We start from the raw sequence: 18,885 nt of genomic DNA on the forward strand, positions 1-18,885 counted from the left end.
CATAAATCGAAAGAATATATTAAGATCTAAATTAATTCGAAAATAATACATTTATTATCAACACAAAAAATGGCTCTAACAACACATCTGAAAACAACATGGAACATTGTATACGACTGTCTCATAACATGAATACAATATCCACATTTATTTCAGATTTCACAAGCAATTCATTTCTAGTTTGTATTACAAAAAAGGAAGTGATGTATTGTGCAATGTAACATCAGCCAGTTTCAAGTTGTTTGTTTTTTCAATTAAATGTATAATCTGTACAGGATTAGGCTGTAAATGTAATTTTGCGGGCCTGGCAGGTAATGCTGCAGAGTCGCAGCTTAAACACTAAACTAAGAAGCTTACTGCTCTCTGACAATCCTCTTCACTGGAAAACTCAACTTAGTTCTCCACGGGCAAATACCTACTGCACAGAAGAGGAACATATTCTCTTGTAAGGTAAGATGTTATCATTGATATGGCTGCTTTTTGTGGAAATAATGTTGGTGTGTGTTGTGTTTACATTTGGATTGATGTGATGTAATCTGCTGTGCAGTCGAGTTATAATCTTATGATAGAACTGCCTGAATGAGTTTGGCATATTTTTGCAAACGTATTTTCTGTATAATTGTGTACAAAAACAATATGACGATTACCTCAATAACAGCCTGTCAACTGTCACTTATGTTCGGAGCTGTAGAAATAATAAACATTTTATAATTGAGTACTCATTAAATAGAATAGACTAGAATAGAGTCCTTTATTGTCATTATATAGGTACAATGAGATGAGTAGAGCTACTCCTTTTTTTAAGGTGCCATCAAAAAACAAACAAGAGACGTACAAAAGTCATTTTGTTTGCAGAAATGGCAGAACAAAATAGTTTTCAGCTTATGTTTTATATCATATTAAACTGATCATCTTTGCGTTTTTGGAGGGAAAAAGAGACAAGTAATTTAAAGACATCACCATTGAGCAAGACCACAAACTAATCAATTAACATAGAAGAAAGGTCAAATATTGTTTATTTAACGTGACCCTAAAGGTTGAATTTAGTTGTAAGCATTGATAGTCAAGAGTCATTGATACGTTTGAGTTCAAATTGCTAATGTTGCTTTATATTTGGGGAAATTACAATTATAAAACAAGTTACAGCTCCAATTAATGGTACGGTGCATGTACATTTGTAATTTGGTTTTAGACTCTGTTATACTTTTAAGAGTGAACTGGACGTGTGCAGTTCCCAGAATAGCTGTGCTGCACTACTTTCCTCTGGAGCTCAGAGGGATCAGACCGGGTAGATTACCAACTTCTTATCTCATAACAAACACACATGCACACACACACACACACACACACACACACACACACACACACACACACACACACACACACACACACACACACACACACACACACACACACACACACCACACACACACAGCAACACACCACACACACACACACAAAGTGATCACTGCAGGGTGCTGAATTCAAGAGCCTGAATAAACTTGTGTGTGTGTGTGTGTGTGTGTGTGTGTGTGTGTGTGTGTGTTGTGTGTGTGTGTGTGTGTGTGTGTGTGTGTGGTGTGTGTGTGTTTGTGTGTGGTGTGTGTGTGTGGTGTGTGTGTGTGTGTGTGTGTGTGTGTGTGTGTGTGTGTGTGTGTGTGTGTGTGTGTGTGTGTGTGTGTGGTGTGTGTGTGTGTGTGTGTGTGTGTGGGTGTGTGTGTGTGTGTTGTGTTCTCTCCACAGGGTGTGTTGCTGATCATCTGCAGCCATGTGTGACCAGACGTTCGTGGCGGCCACCTTTGGCCCCTGCGAGTGCTGCGGGAAAGCCAGTCCTCTCATGAACATCTACATTAAGACCGAGGCCATCAACTACTGCTCCTTCTGCGTGGAAGTGGTACGTTTTCCTTTAGGTTTCTCATCAGCTGCCAATTCATTGCAGATTGGACCAATGTATGCAGTGCCTCTAACACTGCTTTGGATGTAATTATAAGAAGATATGTATTTACTGAAAAGTGGGTAAAATAGATGAAATCCCTACAAACCCAACCCTTTGTCCCTAAAATACCTGCATCGTGCTTTTATGTTTACACATGAACATAATGGTATAACAGCAATATGTAAGGCATGCAGTTGCAAAGCTTCTACACTTGAAGGGTATCTTTACTTGATGAGGATCACACTAACACTTTGCACTGACGCTCAGCAGCACCTTTTGACATGCAGCTGTTTTAGTGTCGCTTCAACACACCCACACTCAAACACAGTCACACAGGAAGTCATGGGGTCCTTGAAGAGAGAGATGCATGCTATTGAACCCCCTCCTTTTTTATTTATTTATTTGACAGGGACAGTGCACATTGATTAACATTTCTGTAAATGCGCCAGAGTTAGCCAACAGGCTATTTTTCATCTGCAGTCCCTGGACAGATGTTGAAAGTTATCCTAAAAAAAAACGTCACTTCAAATGACAAGTAAATACAATCAGTAAAATAACATTCAACATAGATGCTTATATTATGATAAAAGCATCTATAAAAACATAAAAACAAAACGAAAATACATATTCCCAAAGCACACAGATAGCAACAGGTCAAGGCACATGTGTACAAACGGAGCGTTGTAAAGTGCAGATTGTGTCAGTGTTGACAGAGCTGATTTTCCACTAACCATGTTTTTAAATGAGATTTGAATAAACTGCAGGTGTTTTGTTCTCTAATCGTTACTGGGACTGAGTTCCACTGTTGTGCAGCTTTAAAAGAAAAGGAAGATTGGCTGAATGAACTCTTCCTTAATGGAACAACGCAATCTCCTCTTGTTGCAGCTCTTGTTGACCTAGTTACAGGTGTGCGTATGGTGATAAAATGTCTGAGCGGAGGTGAGGTAAGGCTGTGTATTATTTTGTACATGAGGCAAGCATTTGCATCTCATTACATTTTCCCAGCTCAACAAGTTGTATTTTGTGAGTATTGGGCAATGATGAGAATGAACTGATTTCCTGATCTGTGTTTTTGTCAACAACTTACTGGGTGCTACCTCAAAGAAAATTGATTGAAGTGTGGAATAGCTGTAGAAAAATAGCAAGTTACATAATAATTGTGATTAAAATTCCTCATCATTTGAAGATAAACTTTAAATCTACAAATGCAGACAATGTGTTCTCTGTCAAAGGTATTTTAGATTTAATTAAATAATAATCCCTTTGACATTATTGTCAATCAAATATAAATATGCTTTACTTTGGAAGGAACTATTTGTTTGTATCAATGCATTAATGATTTTAATTTCACACAAAATGCTACAGTTGAAATCCTTACCTGCAGAAAAGGGCAACTTGATAATTATGCAATTTCATTAGTGAGCAAAAATGTAATCTCTGTTTTAAATTATAATAATCACAATGTATTTGTTTGATATGTTTGTCAATATTAATGTGGCACAGTATAACAACTTTTTTGACATGTATATAACTAAAGATTGGTTCACACACAATTAGTACAATTGCTACAATTTACGAAACACAGCAGTGGGGTGTAAGACTTAAAAATAATTTTAAAAAGGCTATATGATTATGCTCAATGGTCAGAAAAGCGATACATACATAAAATGATTTAATTTTGGGATAATGTGGAAGACCAATGCTGCAGCAGTGTCTCCAAATGCGTGTGGTGCCTGTTAATGTATCTGAATGTGGAGGATGGAGGATAGAGGGGGAGGAGGAGGGAGGAGGAGGGGGGGAGACTGTAACAGAGCGCGAGCTGTCAGAGAGAGTGACACGCGCGGCCGGCGCAGCATCACAGTCTCTAGGCGAATCTTTCCAAATCCCTTAAAAAGCATTCGTCACATTTGGCTGTTTCTGCAGAGTTTCTCCACCCTTCGTCTCCCTCGTCGTCTCCCTCTAACAGTGTGCGTTGTTTCTCTCAAAGATGGCCTGCGCGGGGCTCACGGCGGGAGAGTCGGTCGCGAGCCTGAAGAAGGAGAGCGAGACTCTGAAGAAGAAGCTCGAGGAGGAGCGGGGGAAGCTCAGCGACATCGAGTGTGAGTGCCCGATAAAAACTACCTTTACTCCTGCTGTACACTGCACCTAAAACCGCATAACTCTTCGTTTTAACATGTAGCATTAGGTTTTGTTTACATAAAAAGCTAACGGCATGCTCTTATTTTAAGTATAGCCTTTTTGTGTCTGTTTAGTGATGAGGATTAGATTGTGCACAATCGTGGTGGGATGTTTAACTAAATATAATAACTTAAGAACTGTTAAATGCTTCTGCAAGATTTTGAAGTATTTTTTGTTATTATAATATGTATTTGTATAGCTCTTTACGTGCAATAAATGCTAAACAATGAAGTAAAATGGACATAGGATACATAAATGTATTAATTAAAACATGAATAGAAAGCCAGAATGGAAAATAAAACACTTAGAAATAACATAAAAATAGGTTTAAACAGATAATAATATTAAAATCAGTACCCATATTTGCAGCATGTGCACATTTAATACTGAAGCAGGAACAGAAGGTCTCCATATACTCCCTAGAATAAGTGTTCCTATCTTTATTTGCTATCAGAAGCCTGCCTGGCATATAACGTAGGTCAAATAAGCTTCTACGCAGAGACATTAAATGCTGCTAACACGTTTAAACATCTCTACTATAAATGTATCATCTTATAAAATGATGAAGCACAGGAAGACACCATTTAGCAGTCATACTTTGAGTTTGCTGATGATAATTGCTGTTATTCTTAGTAAGATTTAGATTATTTCTATCATGGAGCCTTGTGTTTTGTTTACATCGCTAAGCAATACAGTAAATTGAATACATGTATAAAACAAAAACCATTATAAATGTGAAGATGGGTAAATAAAACACTTAAAAATAACAATAAATAATATGAAATAGTATGTATAGTTAAATAAAAGCAACTGAAAGTGATTAATATGAATAATACAAGCAGTATGCATATATTTAACTTTGAACTATTTACTTTTCAGAACAACTACTTTACACACAAAACCTTTGAAAGATCATGTTTTTTTCAAAGATTAGCCTGCCTGCTGTTTAGAAAATAGTTCAAATTAGCTTCTACTGTACGCAGAGACATTATATGCTGCTAACACGTTCAAACATCTTTACTATAAATGTAGCATCTTATAAAATGATTTAACACCAGAGAAGGCAAAAGTACCCACATCCTTTACTCAAGTAGAAGTACAGATACTCGTGTTTAAAAATACTCTGGTAAAAGTAGAAGTACTGACTAAACTTCTTTACTCAAGTAAAAGTAAAGAGGCTTTGAAATGTACTTCAGTAAAAAGTACCCATAACTACCAGCTGTTTTAAAGAGTACCTGACCTCCCTTTATATTAATAGAACAATAATGTCATTGTTAGCTATTGAATTTTTCCATGCTGAACAACGGCACCATGACAAAGTGGATGGATACACGGATCGTGTTCAAATCAACAGGCACGCAATGACTCTAAATAATAATAACGCCACCAAACACACATTCAAACTAAAGTAACAAGCCTGTTTGGAAAATGTAAGAAGTAAAAGTAAAAAGTCGTCAGAAAAATAAGTAGTGGAGTAAAGTACCGATACCAGAAAAATGGACTTAAGTACAGTAACGAAGTATTTGTACTCCACTACTTCCTGTGGGGGAAACTTCTGAAGCAATTGGAGTCAGGACTCAGAGAGACACGAGGAGAGCTGGAGCTTTGATGGCAAACACTGACGGTTTATTTGGAGCTTCGGCCGGAGAATTCACAAGACATATCACGGGCCACGAGTTGACCACACGGTTGAGATGCCACAATCAATTCTGAAGAACCCTTCTGTAGTTCAATGTTTTAACTAGTTCAGAGTGTAATAATCAACATTCTTCAATCGATAGACTAAAAAGCTGAGGGACACTGAATCACATTTGTTGTCGCTTATGGCTCGGGGTCATCTACACCCCGAGAAGGATGTGTTCCAGGTGTCCCACAACAATAACTATCTCTCACCGAGAGTTGCCCGGTCATAAACTGGTAACAACAACAAAATGCTAGGGCAGCCCCTCCTTATGGGAGATAGCGGCTCCTCAAGGTTGGTCAGCTGCGTCAGAGGGCGAAGGAGGACATGCAGGGCAAATTGTTCCCCAACACTTCCCACCTCTGTTTAACACAGACAGACACTTTGAGTTTACTGATGATATTTCTGTATGTGTACTATAGTAAGGTATTGAATGAAGCTCTGTTTCTTCAGTGAACCAGGTGGCAGAGAAGGTGGAGGTGCTGGGCGCTCTCGCCATAAAGACCAGACGTGTGCTGAAGGGTCACGGGAACAAGGTGCTGTGCATGGACTGGTGTAAAGACAAACGTCGGATAGTCAGCTCTTCACAGGTAAACACACACACTCCTGCACACACACATGTTCATTTTAGGCTGTAAGACTTTCTTACATTTTTTAATATGGATTTTCTTCTCTTATCTAGGATGGCAAAGTGATTGTCTGGGATGCATTCACTCTGAATAAGGTGAGTAGACGTCTGTGTGGTGCTTTTGTGTGGATGGGTGTGGGACTTCCTTTGTATAATAACTTCTATTAATTAAAGAGCTAAATATCAAAAGCTCAAGTTTTTTCTTAAAAGAATAATTAAAAGATTTTTTTTGCAATATTGAATGATTTACTGATGCTACCAACCTTGTTACAGTTTTACCTCTATGTCCATTTGATATTTCAAAAGGTACAAAATAGCCTACTGCAATACCCATGGAACTTACAGGTTACAATAAAGTAATTTGACAAAGTCTACAAAACTTGGATCTAATTTTTACCAACCATATGCTCTTTCAATAGTTGGAGCTTAGGTAGATGTTTTAACTACAATAGGACTCACACAATGTTGCATATACAATCTCATATCTTAGGTTTTTCAATAACGTTTGTCATCATAAATCAAAATGTTTGAGATGGAAGTCCTTCCAATAGAAAATAAACGTGTCTCTTCACCATAAGTACTGGTGTTAAGTGGGTGGAGGATCATGCTAATCTGAGAGAGAGGGAGCAACATGATCACATGGAAAAATGCTTTTAAAAATTATCTATCCATCTGTCCCCTGTAATGTGTGTGTGTGTGTGTGTGTGTGTGTGTGTGTGTGTGTGTGTGTGTGTGTGTGTGTGTGTGTGTGTGTGTGTGTGTGTGTGTGTGTGTGTGTGTGTGTGTGTGTGTGTGTGTGTGTGTGTGTGTGTGTGTGTGTGTGTGTGTGTGTGTGTGTGTGTGTGTGTGTGTGTGTGTGTGTGTGTGTGTGTGTGTGTGTGTGTGTGTGTGTGTGTGTGTGTGTGTGTGTGTGTGTGTGTGTGTGTGTGTGTGTGTGTGTGTGTGTGTGTGTGTGTGTGTGTGTTACAGGAACACGGTCTGAACCTGCCGTGTACATGGGTAATGGCGTGTGCGTATGCCCCCTCTGGTTGTGCTGTGGCATGTGGGTGAGTACAGAAAACGTCTCTTTTTATTGTCTGCATTCAATAAACTGTTGAGAAAAAAAATATATCTGTATTGTTTTAATACAAAGTTATTTATATGAACGTGGAATTATATATATTCTGGATATGTTAGCTTATTGGAGTCAAGTGTTACTCTGCAAAAGCATCAAAACTTGACATGACCCTGGTTGCCCTTTCAATGACTTCACACTAATGTGTTGTATAATATAACCTAATTTTACAATTTCTGGTGAATGCTACTGTTGTTGCTCAGCAGCAGTGAATATATCCTATACTGGGAATATGTTTTGTTCACTGTACTTAAAGGTAGGGTAGGTAAGTTTGAGAAACCGGCTCGAGATACACTTTTTGTTATATTCCATGGAATGCTCTTAACATCCAGATAGCAATGAATATCTTAAGTGCTTTGACAAAAAATCCATAAAAAAATTTCATCTGTGGAAGCCGTAGTACTGTAAAAAGCACGACCAATCATTTTAGCCGGCCCGGCTAAAATAACTGGATGGCCTACCTGCCTGTCAGCCTTCCATCTGTGCACAAAATTTTCTCGTGCCCTCATTGGTCATGTGCGCGTTCGTGTGTGTTGGAGGAGGGGCTCTATAAGGAAGTGGCAGATTTTCTCCGGTTGTGTATTTTCAAATTGCTGGAGTCCCAGCAGCTTCTACTGAAGCCAGTCCCCAACTCCGGGGACTTCCGGCCGGGGACTTCGGGTGGCAGTATACACCGTGAAGTTGTTTGCGGCCTGCCAGTAAACCCAAAGCAGAAGAAGAAGTGACGTCAGCGGCTCCCTCAGGGACTTATTCTGGTGTGAACGTGATTTACTAGATAGTTCCAGGAAATAAAAGTTCCCGGGAACTATTCCTGGGAAAAGTACTTGGTGTGAAAGCGCCTATTGTTTGTAACCTCTGATTTCTATGTCTATCTCAGATCAATAAGACTATATCCATCATTACCATAAAAAACCCCCGTGTAATTAGTGTTGTTTTAAGATTTAAACTAAAAAGTGAATGCCCTTTCATCTAACCTCTAATGTTTTTATCTCCTTTAACAGTGGATTGGATAACAAGTGCTCAGTGTTCCCGCTGTCGCTGGACAAAAGCGAGAACTTGAATGCAAAGAAGAAGTCTGTCGCCATGCACACCAACTACGTCTCAGGATGCACCTTCACCAGCTCCGACATGCAGGTGAGCCCCTCTTCACTGCTTTGTGAGAAACTGGACACAAGGGCATTTTATGGGTTAAACTTTTGTAATGTATTTTAAAGGTCACCTATTATACAAAATCCACCTTTTCATGTCTTTTATACATAAACATGTGTCCCCTCTGTTTGAAGAGATTCTGAACGTTTCAGGAAAAAAGATTCTCTCACTTTTTGTCCTGATCCATTTATATAAAAACCTGTCTGAAAATGAGCTGATCAGATTTTGGCCACTTTATGATGTCATAACGATTTGTTGGCTTCTGTAACCATTAGCCAATCACCAACCAAGGTAACCCCCACCACCTTATCACCTGAATCTCCTCCTTGAGCACCATTGAGTTCTTTTTAACCAAATATCTCTCAGAGGGGCGTGGGGAGGGGCTCCTTATTTTCATCTAAAGTAACAGACAGAGAATCAGCACTTTTGAAACAGGGCTGAAACAGAGGGGATTGTGGGATGCTGCAATGATCTGTTTGGTGTTTGGAGCCAAACACTTCAGAGACATGTTTGTATATATCTGAGACCTATAATATATTGATGAAAAACAGTATAATAGGGGACCTTTAAGTGGTTTTAAGTGGAACTGAAAAATTTGATTCTAAATACATTCTGCATAGTTTATTTTTTGTATTTATAAGAAGAACTAAAATTCACTTGAATCTGAGAGATATGGTTGGTAAATCTACTCTTTATATTTGCTACGTTTTGCCCTGGAATGCTCTTTTTGCAGTTGTTAAATCATTAATATCAAGCGTCTTAAAACCCAAAGCAGCCTTACTGTACTGGTAACTTTAACTAACAGAAAACAAACCACAGTAAAGTGATTTGAACCGACAACCTCTCACACTCTAAGCAGGATTCATACCATTAGAGCCATTTGTTATTTGTTTCCTCCCCAATTCTTATATTTGAGTCATCCAATAATAATATATATCATCCGAAAAATCTTTAAAACTATGAATAATATATTTACACTGTATTTAAGGATTAGTATTCTGTTGAGTCATTTTTTGTACGGTTCCTATTTAAAGGTTAAGGAGTCCAAATGTATTCTTTGTTGGCTGTGCCTTGTACTCCCTGACAGCAAAGGACATTCTCAAGGGAGAGCATGAAAGAAGCGGCCCGGATATTTGACTTTAGTCATTTACTCCCCTCCGGCCGTTAACAAGATAGTGGAGCACAACGAGTGAGGAGGGGGAGATGGGTGCCAGGGCTGGGGGGTGGCAGGAAAGAGGCTGTGGGGGGGGGGGGGGGGGTCCTCTTCTCTGCGAGTATTATTAGACACTGAGTGGTCTTTATCTGAGAAAGAGGCCTTTATCAAGGAAAGAGTGGAGTACCCTGGCCTGAGAGCAGAACATTTAACACACAGACACGCACATGCATGTGTTCCTCCTGAGTGTCTCTGTCATTGTGCGTCTCACACACAAAAACACACCGCATGCACACTGTGACGCCCACAGCTCTTACACTTTACATTCAAATAGATCAGGGCTGTGGACTATATGAAGGGCTCATAAAGAACTGTGTTCACTATACTTACATTTTCCAGCAGCCTTCAAGTCTGCAAACAGGAGAGTTATGAATGCATATAAAAGACTCAAGAGACTGCTTTGGATATTGTTACTATGCAAGGACAAGTACTCCAAGTGGTTACCTGTTATAAATACCTTGGTATCTGGCTTGATGATTGTCTTACTTTTAAACTTCAGGTCACTAATCTGCTTAAAAAGCTGAGGGTTAGACTAGGTTTCTTTTTCAGAAACAAGTCCTGTTTCTCTTTTGAAGCCAGAAAAAGGCTAGTCACTGTGACCTTTTTACCTGTGCTAGACTATGGTGATTTGATATATATGAATGCACTTGCCCATTGCCTGGAAAGGTTAGATGCCGCCTATCACAGTGCTCTGAGATTTGTTACTAACTGTAAAGTACTTACTCATCACTGTACCCTGTATGCCAAGGCAGGTCTGCCTTCACTTACTGTTCGGAGGCTCAGTCATTGGTACATATTCATATATAAAGCCATGCTGGGTAAACTACCGACTTATATATGCTCTTTGATCTCACGGAGAGTGGCAAGTAGCTATTGCCTGAGATCCCAGGATGTGTTCTTATTACATGTGCCAAGTGCTAGGACTGTTTTAGGTACTAAAGCTTTTATGTGCGCTGCTCCTCTAGCTTGGAACACCATGCAAAAATCATTGAAACTGAGCATTTTGATTCCCTTGCATCATTTTAAAGCACGGCTGGATGAAATGTTATTGGATACCTGTCACTGTAAATAGGTTGCTAATGTATACCCCTGTAATTATGTTGTGATGTCCTTTTGTTTTCTGTTGTTTTTATGTGTAACTAATGTACCGCAGGTCTCCCTTGAAAAAGAGATCGTTGATCTCAATGGGATTTTTTAACCTGGTTAAATAAAGGCTACAAACAATACAGTTTTGCGTTTTTATAAATGGAGCCGCAACAATTAGTCGACCAATCAGGAGAAAGAAAATGTAAAATTGACAGAAAATGCTCATTTTGTACCTCTCAAATATGGAGATAGCCTTCTTTCCTGTTTAATTTAACATGTTAAATTGATTATATTGTAGCTTTGGACTTACAAAAACAATGTAAGATATCGCCATGCATCAATAAATAGAGAAAATATTCAGCAGATTTGTCGAAAATGAAAATAAGTGTTAGTTGCATCCCTGAGTGATATCTTTGTGTTCCACCTAGCAACGTGGAGCACACTCAGTCAGATAAACAGATCGTATGCATCAAAACTCACAAACTGAGTTGTGAGTCTTTTATAAAAAACAATATTTACACGTTCAGTAGGATCATTGGGTAATTTATTGAACCCCCTGCAAGGACTTAATATATGGTAACATGCAGGTGGTGGTGGGCAGAATTAGACCAATGCAAAGGCTCTCTATAATATCAGAGAGGTTCCCATCTGTGTGTGTGTGTGTCAGTAATTGTGGCTTACTGATAATTGCATTCATGTTGAAACTGGAGTTCACTCGCTGTGCAGGCAGGATGTGGTGTGTGTGTGTGTGTGTGTGTGTGTGTGTGTGTGTGTGTGGTGTGTGTGTGTGTGTGGTGTGTGTGTGTGTGTGTGTGTGTGTGTGGTGTGTGTGTGTGTGTGTGTGTGTGTGTGTGTGTGTGTGTGTGTGTGTGGTGTGTGTGTGTGTGTGTGTGTGTGTGTGTGTGTGTGTGTGTGTGTGTGTGTGTGTGTGTGTGTGTGTGTGTGTGTGTGTGTGTGTGTGGTGTGTGTGTGTGTGTGTGTGTGTGTGTGTGTGTGTGCCTGAGGTCATCCAGCAGGAGTCTCTAATCCAGCAGCAGCAGGGACCTCTGATGTCTGCATGTGTCTCTAAGTGCCCATAATCTGTTTTCATCAGAGGAGGCGCTGACATTTAGACATTGTGTGTGGATACACGAGGCACAGTGACAGTTTCTGTTAGTGAGGAGGAGCTGACCTTTGGATTCTGTCGTGTGTGTGTGCGTGTGTCTGCACTGTGGTGTCTGCACCTGCATATTTTATAGTAAGTTCACAATTAGAGTTATGATAACCATAAACAGAACATCCTCTCACTTTGTATTGAAAAGAGGAAATGGCTTTTTTATTTGTGAATAATGGTTTCAGCTCTTTTGCATGTTCTGGTTTCAGTGCATATACTGTATGTTGCCATTAGATGTAGTCGACCTGTCGGCACTCAGAAAAGAGCGGATGTTGATGACGCTGGTGTGATCCTTTGAACGCGCTAGTGAGGTCAAAATGACCTAAACTAAACCTCATTTTGATTTCAAGTTTATTTTTGGCTATTTCACTTCTCTGTTTTAAGTGCTCTAATTAAAAACTGAAAGCAAAGCCTGAAGCCAAAGTCATACAGATAGAGAACAAACAACCTACGTAGGTGATTGTTACAAAAATAAATCCTACTACATCTCCCCAATGAAATGTATTTTATTTCAGAGCATGAACAATACTTTTTTTAAGAATTATTATTCATGTATTTTTTATCCAGAAATTATCTTTCATTTGTGGAGTTTCCAACATAATACATTATGTGTCTTTTTCTTTTTTTATTGTGTGTGTGTGTGTGTGTGTGTGTGTGTGTGTGTGTGTGTGTGTGTGTGTGTGTGTGTGTGGTGTGTGTGTGTGTGTGTGTGTGTGTGTGTGTGTGTGTGTGTGTGTGTGTGTGTGTGTGGTGTGTGTGTGTGTGTGTGTGTGTGTGTGTGTGTGTGTGTGTGTGTGTGTGTGTGTGTGTGTGTGTGTGTGTGTGTGTGTGTGTTAGCTCCTGACCTCCAGCGGTGACGGCACATGTGCCCTGTGGGATGTGGAGAGCGGGCAGCTGCTGCAGAGCTTCCACGGTCACACAGCTGATGTCCTGTCCCTGGACCTCGCTCCGTCTGAGACAGGAAACACCTTCGTCTCTGGGGTGAGAGAGACACAGTGTGTGGATGTGTCTGTTTGGTATAATGTAATGCTGCAAAACCTTGTATCTGTTACATATATACACTTATTTAGAGTTTGATACTGATATTTCAAAGAAACTAGATTTTTAGAATAGAGCAATGAGCAACATTTCAAAAGGTACAAAATAGCCTACTGTAATACCCATGGAACTCACAGGTTACAATAAAGTAATTTGACAAAGTCTACAAAACTTGGATCTAATTTGTACCAAGCATATGCTCTTTGAATAATCAGCAGTTTGAGCTAAGGTAGATTTTTTAAATAGGACTCCCAACATTTTGCATATACAATCTCATATCTTAGGTTTTTCAATAACGTTTGTCATCATAAATCAAAACGTTTGAGATGGAAGTCCTTCCAATAGAAAATAAACGTGTCTCTTCACCATAAGTACTGGTGTTAAGTGGGTGGAGGATCATGCTAATCTGAGAGAGAGGGAGCAACATGATCACATGGAAAAATGCTTTTAAAAATTATCTATCCATCTGTCCCCTCTAATGTGTGTGTGTGTGTGTGTGTGTGTGTGTGTGTGTGTGTGTGTGTGTGTGTGTGTGTGTGTGTGTGTGTGTGGTGTGTGTGTGTGTGTGTGTGTGTGTGTGTGTGTGTGTGTGTGTGTGTGTGTGTGTGTGTGTGGTGTGTGTGTGTGTGTGTGTGTGTGTGTGTGTGTGTGTGTGTGTGTGTGTGTGTGTGTGTGTGTGTGTGTGTGTGTGTGTGTGTGTGTGTGTGTGTGTGTGTGTGGTGTGTGTGTGTGTGTGTGTGTGTGTGTGTGTGTGTGTGTGTGTGTGTGTGTGTGTGTGTGTGTGTGTGTGTGTGTGTGTGTGTGTGTGTGTGTGTTATCAGGGCTCTGATAGGAAGTCCAACATCTGGGACATGCGCTCTGGACAGAACGTTCAGTCTTTTGAGAGCCACGAATCGGACATCAACTGTGTGAAGTGGGTGCAGCTCCTTGATAAAAAATAAATATATATCAATTAATGGAACATGAGATAAAGATAACATTTAAATGTTGTCATACATGGTTCGTACTGCTACTACTAATACATATTGAGACCTTTAAGTCCTCCATAGATCATCAGGATGCACAATGAAAGAGGGCATTTTACCGCTGTGTTTCTGCACACGTGCCCAACGTCATAGATACATCTGAGGCGCTCTGCTACCCTTTCATTTATTCGTCTTTCACTAAATGAGAGACCGTAGTGTCCTGACTTAATCATGTTTTTAAATTAGGAAAACTAGGTTGAATACTAAAACAAATGAGAACTGAATTGAATCTGGTCTAAATTACTTTTAAATTTAGCTTTTCTGAGTTTTTGGAAAAATAAATGGATGCCGTTTTGGAACAAATATGCCAACACTTGCAACATAAATGAGCATCATTCACATTTTCCTTTTTCTCAATTGGGGAGATTTGATCTTGCTCCATATAAGAGTAAGACCAGCTTTCATCACGTTTATTGAGCAGAAATACTCACTTAAAGGTGGGGTAGGTAATTCACTTCAGAAACACTTTTTGTTATATTCCATGGAATGCTCTTAACATCCCGATAGCAATGAATATATTAAATACTTTGACAATAAATGCATAAAAAAATGTCATCTGTGGAAGCCGTAGTACTGTAAAAAGCACGACCAATTATCTGCCCCCGGCCCGGCTAAAATAACTGGATGGCCTACCTGCCTGTCAGCCTTCCATCTGTGCACAAACTTATCTCGTGCCCTCATTGGTCATGTGCGCGTCCGTGTGTGTTGGAGGAGGGGCTCTGTAAGGATTTTTTTCGGCTGCGTACTTTCAAATTCTAGCGCACTCGAGCTGGTTTCTCCATTCTTACCTACCCTACCTTTAATGAAGATGTTATTTTTGATATAGAGGGCTTCTTCATGCAGTAAACACATTTTTCAAACACTATTTACTGTGATTTTAACAATGACAGAAAAAGTGAATTAATAAAAAATGGGGGGGGGGTTGGGGGGGTTGACGCCTTTAACCTTTGACAATGAACAAAATAGTGTATTTGCGTAGCGGTCGGTCTAAATTCAGTTTTTTTTAGAATCATTGGTAACTAGTAGTGAAGAAGTTATATTTGTTGATACTTTCTGACGCATGATTTCTAACTCTACGCTCCTGTGTGTTCAGGTATTACCCGAGTGGAGACGCTTTTGCCTCGGCCTCAGACGATGCCACAGTGAGTCACGTCCAACTGTTCGACCTGTTTATCACTTTGTTGTGATGTCTCCGTTGCTCGTGTCAATATGTGTCCCGCACAAGGTCGTTATTGACGTCCTCAGTGCATGTGTAGATATTCGATTGATTTATTGTGTCTGAACCAGTTTCTTATCAGGATTTATTAAGGAGTGGACTCAGTGAACCTATTAATAGAATAGAATTGGGAGGGCTGAAACCCTCTTTAATGGTCACACATGCAGAGCACACAGCACACACAGTGACATTTGTTCTCTGCTTTTAACCCATCCTAGTACCAGGAGTCTAGTACTCTAACAGAACAACACCTGTCAACAGAAACAGATACATAGAAATACAACAACGTGTACTGACATGCTCAAAAGTAATCTCGACTAGGGATGGGATAGGATTTTTTGTTCTTATAGAGATACAAATTAGTCACAAAGTTGATTGTGGTTAACTTCCTCATCCTGGTAATCTTAAATATTCTCATTTGTTGAGAATAGCTCAACATCTTGATAAGGATCTAGTTTAAAGAAAGAACAGACTCACACAATGTTGCTATTTTTATTTATTTATCTAGGGCACCCTTCAAGTTTACTAAACAGTGGTCTGTCCAATCTGTGGTCCATTAATAATACTAGTTTTTTTTTTTAAATGTATACAGTAAAGTGATATATATATTTTGATCATTGGAAAACATTGTAAATCCCAATTATTTTGGCCAGGATAATTGTGACAGGACATTTTCATATAATCCTATGCCAGACTGACCTTTTTGCTATAATTATTTAATACTACCTACTGTGTACTGAAAGGTCCACTGTGAAATCACTGTTTGTGTCCTGTCTGTGTTTTCGTCTCTCAGTGTCGTTTCTTTGATCTGCGCGCTGACCGTGAGGTGGCCGTCTATCAGAAGGACAGCGTGATATTTGGAGCCTCCACTCTGGACTTCTCTCTGAGTGGTAACGTTTTCTGAAGCACTTTAAACTAAATCATCCATTGGTAGTGTGGTAAAAAGTATGCAATACTCATAAAGCATCTTAAAGGTCACCTATTATGCAAAATCCACTTTTTCCTGTCTTTTCTACATCAGCATGTGTCCCCTCTGTGTAAAGAGATTCTGAAAGTTTCAGGAAAAAAGATTCTCTCTCTTTTTGTCCTGATCCATTTATATAAAAACCTGTCTGAAAATGAGCTGATCAGATTTTGGCCACTTTATGATGTCATAACGATTTTTTCATCTAAAGTAACAGACCCAGAATCAGCACTTTTGAAACAGGGCTGAAACAGAGGGGATTATGGGATGCTGCAATGATCGGTTTGGTATTTGGAGCCAAACACTTCAGAGACATGTTTTGTATATATCTGAGACCTAAAATATATTGATGAAAAACAGTATAATAGGAGACCTTTTAAGGGAACGTTTTGGGAATAATTCCTGATGCAGTGTTTTAAATAAATGAAGCTATTTTTAGTAATTCAAGGAAATTGCGTTCTTGATAACACAACTTCCCTAACAAACCTGGTTTCTGCCTCTACTTCCCCTTTTTCCAAATGTCCCACTTCCTGTTTCATGTCATTTCTCTCTCTCCCTCGTCCCCACAGGTCGCCTGCTGTTCGCTGGATATAACGACTACACCATCAATGTGTGGGACGTGTTGAAGGGAACTCGTGCTTCCATCCTGTTCGGCCACGAGAACCGCGTCAGCAGAGTGAGAGTGTCGCCCGACGGCACGGCGCTCTGCTCCGCCTCCTGGGACAACACCTTACGGGTCAGCAGCCCTTTAAAGCATCATCATGAATGTACCACTTCACTGTTGTTCATTTTCAGTTTTTGCCAGTTTTTTCACATCACATCACAACATAGGAAGTTACATTGAGCTCCTTTAATTAAATGAACACATGAATGTTACCTGGTCTTATTTGACAAAAGGGTTGGGATTAGGGATGTCTCGATATACCAGTGTTTGGGTTTATCATGCTGTTAAAAAATGTAAAATAAGGGATGATGATGATGAGGTTAATAATCCACATACCATAATCCTGGCTAACTAATCCAATGCATTTTAAATAACTTCTGCTTTTTCTTTTTGTGTATTTATTTGGTATTTTACTTTTATTTTAACCAGGAGTTTTTCCCATTGAGATACAAAATACATTTTTCAAAGGGGCCCTGTCCAGGACAGCCGCCTACAAAGTTTCACATTAAAAGAGCAAGCCACACACTTTTGACAAAATAGCAAAAAACTTAAAATAAATCAAATAAAACTAAGAACAAAGTCCTTGTAGAGGAAATGTGCAGTAAGTCACAAATTATTTTGGCAATGATAATTGTGATTTGAAAATTGCTGTGAAATCTCTTTAGGATTATAACTGTCCAGTCCAGTATATATGTTGGATCATTTTAATTCGAAAATGGTTCAAAAGGTTATGTTGGGCTACTAACCTGTTACTGAAAGACGTCAATCAAGATCTGGTGGCCAAAGTGTGGCCGACCATGTCCTCATATTAACACCATGTGTTTTCTTACACTTGCTTTTTATTGGAAAAATAATTAATTGCATTTTAAAGGTGTTAAGGTCACCTATTATGCAAAATCCATCTCTTTTATAAATACATATGTGTCCCCTGTGTTGAAAGATTCTCTCTCTTTTTGTCCTGATCCACCTTATCCACTGAATCTCCTCCTAGAGCACCATTGTGTTTTTTTAAACCAATCACTTCTCAGAGGGGCGTGGCCAGCAGCAGCTCATTAGCATTTACAGCTACAGAATCAGCACTTGTGGAACAGGGCTGAAACAGAGGGGTTTATGGGATGCTACAATGATCTGTTTGGTATTTGGAGCCAAACACTTCAGAGACATGTTTTGTATTTATCTGAGACCTATGATATATTGTTGAAAAAGAGTAGGGAACTTTAAGCTAATAACTAATGATTCTTCACTCTTCTCTCCTGCAGATTTGGTCCTAGAGCTGACGTCACAGTGATCCAGTGACGACAGAACCAGCATTATACGACTGCCAACACTAATACAGGAGAGTGTACATATAAACATTCGGTGTAACAAACACACAGAAGCACAGAAATCTAAAATATCTCTTCTGAAAGAGATGATATCATTGCATCATAACTGTAGGATGGGTATTTATGGTGACAGATTGATAATGAATTCATATTTATTGCTAAAATAGTGTAAAGAATGTGTCTGCTCTGCCATGTAGACCTGCAGATAATATAATCATTTAATAAAATATATTATAATATGATTGTCCAGAAATATACCATAGGTGTTCACACTGTATTTTTTGTAGTTACAGTGGCACTCTGCAAAATAAATGGTTGTATTATCCAAAGGAAGTTTTTTAGCAGCCACTTACTTGTGTAATATACTTCAACAGTTTAGATACATTTCTTGTGTGAAAAATAAAAGAAGATTTTAAGTATGTTTTGGTACCTTTGTTTTCTCTTCTACCTTCAATTTACTTAATTCTTGCAACTTCACTGATAATCTCATGCCGGTGGAGCCAAAGCAGATCAAA

The 18,885-nt window shown here is 39.2% G+C and overlaps 1 protein-coding gene across 1 annotated transcript; it reads left to right on the forward strand.

Annotated features, from left to right (window-relative positions):
- The first annotated feature begins 379 nt into the window (after positions 1 to 379).
- LOC117471234 (guanine nucleotide-binding protein subunit beta-5b-like) lies at positions 380 to 18,789 on the forward strand. The gene is made up of 13 exons (XM_034116088.1): positions 380 to 450; positions 1,744 to 1,894; positions 3,924 to 4,035; positions 6,249 to 6,385; positions 6,478 to 6,519; positions 7,393 to 7,469; positions 8,539 to 8,671; positions 12,976 to 13,119; positions 13,998 to 14,089; positions 15,295 to 15,343; positions 16,211 to 16,307; positions 16,951 to 17,117; positions 18,305 to 18,789. Exons 2-13 carry the CDS (start codon positions 1,769 to 1,771, stop codon positions 18,314 to 18,316), a joined length of 1,188 nt encoding a protein of 395 aa, XP_033971979.1. The 5' UTR covers positions 380 to 450; positions 1,744 to 1,768; the 3' UTR covers positions 18,317 to 18,789.
- Positions 18,790 to 18,885: the final 96 nt, after the last annotated feature.

The sequence above is a fragment of the Trematomus bernacchii genome, unplaced genomic scaffold, assembly GCF_902827165.1.
Source record: "Trematomus bernacchii unplaced genomic scaffold, fTreBer1.1, whole genome shotgun sequence".
NCBI classification, from domain to species: domain Eukaryota; kingdom Metazoa; phylum Chordata; class Actinopteri; order Perciformes; family Nototheniidae; genus Trematomus; species Trematomus bernacchii.

Excerpts from the sequence above, each read along its gene's own strand:
- LOC117471234 (XM_034116088.1), top strand. The coding sequence starts at position 1,769 with ATGTGTGACCAGACGTTCGTGGCGGCCACCTTTGGCCCCTGCGAGTGC. Across the intron at positions 4,036-6,248 it reads GAAGCTCAGCGACATCGAGT|TGAACCAGGTGGCAGAGAAG; the intron begins GTGAGTGCCCGA and ends CTGTTTCTTCAG. Across the intron at positions 6,386-6,477 it reads GGATAGTCAGCTCTTCACAG|GATGGCAAAGTGATTGTCTG; the intron begins GTAAACACACAC and ends TCTCTTATCTAG.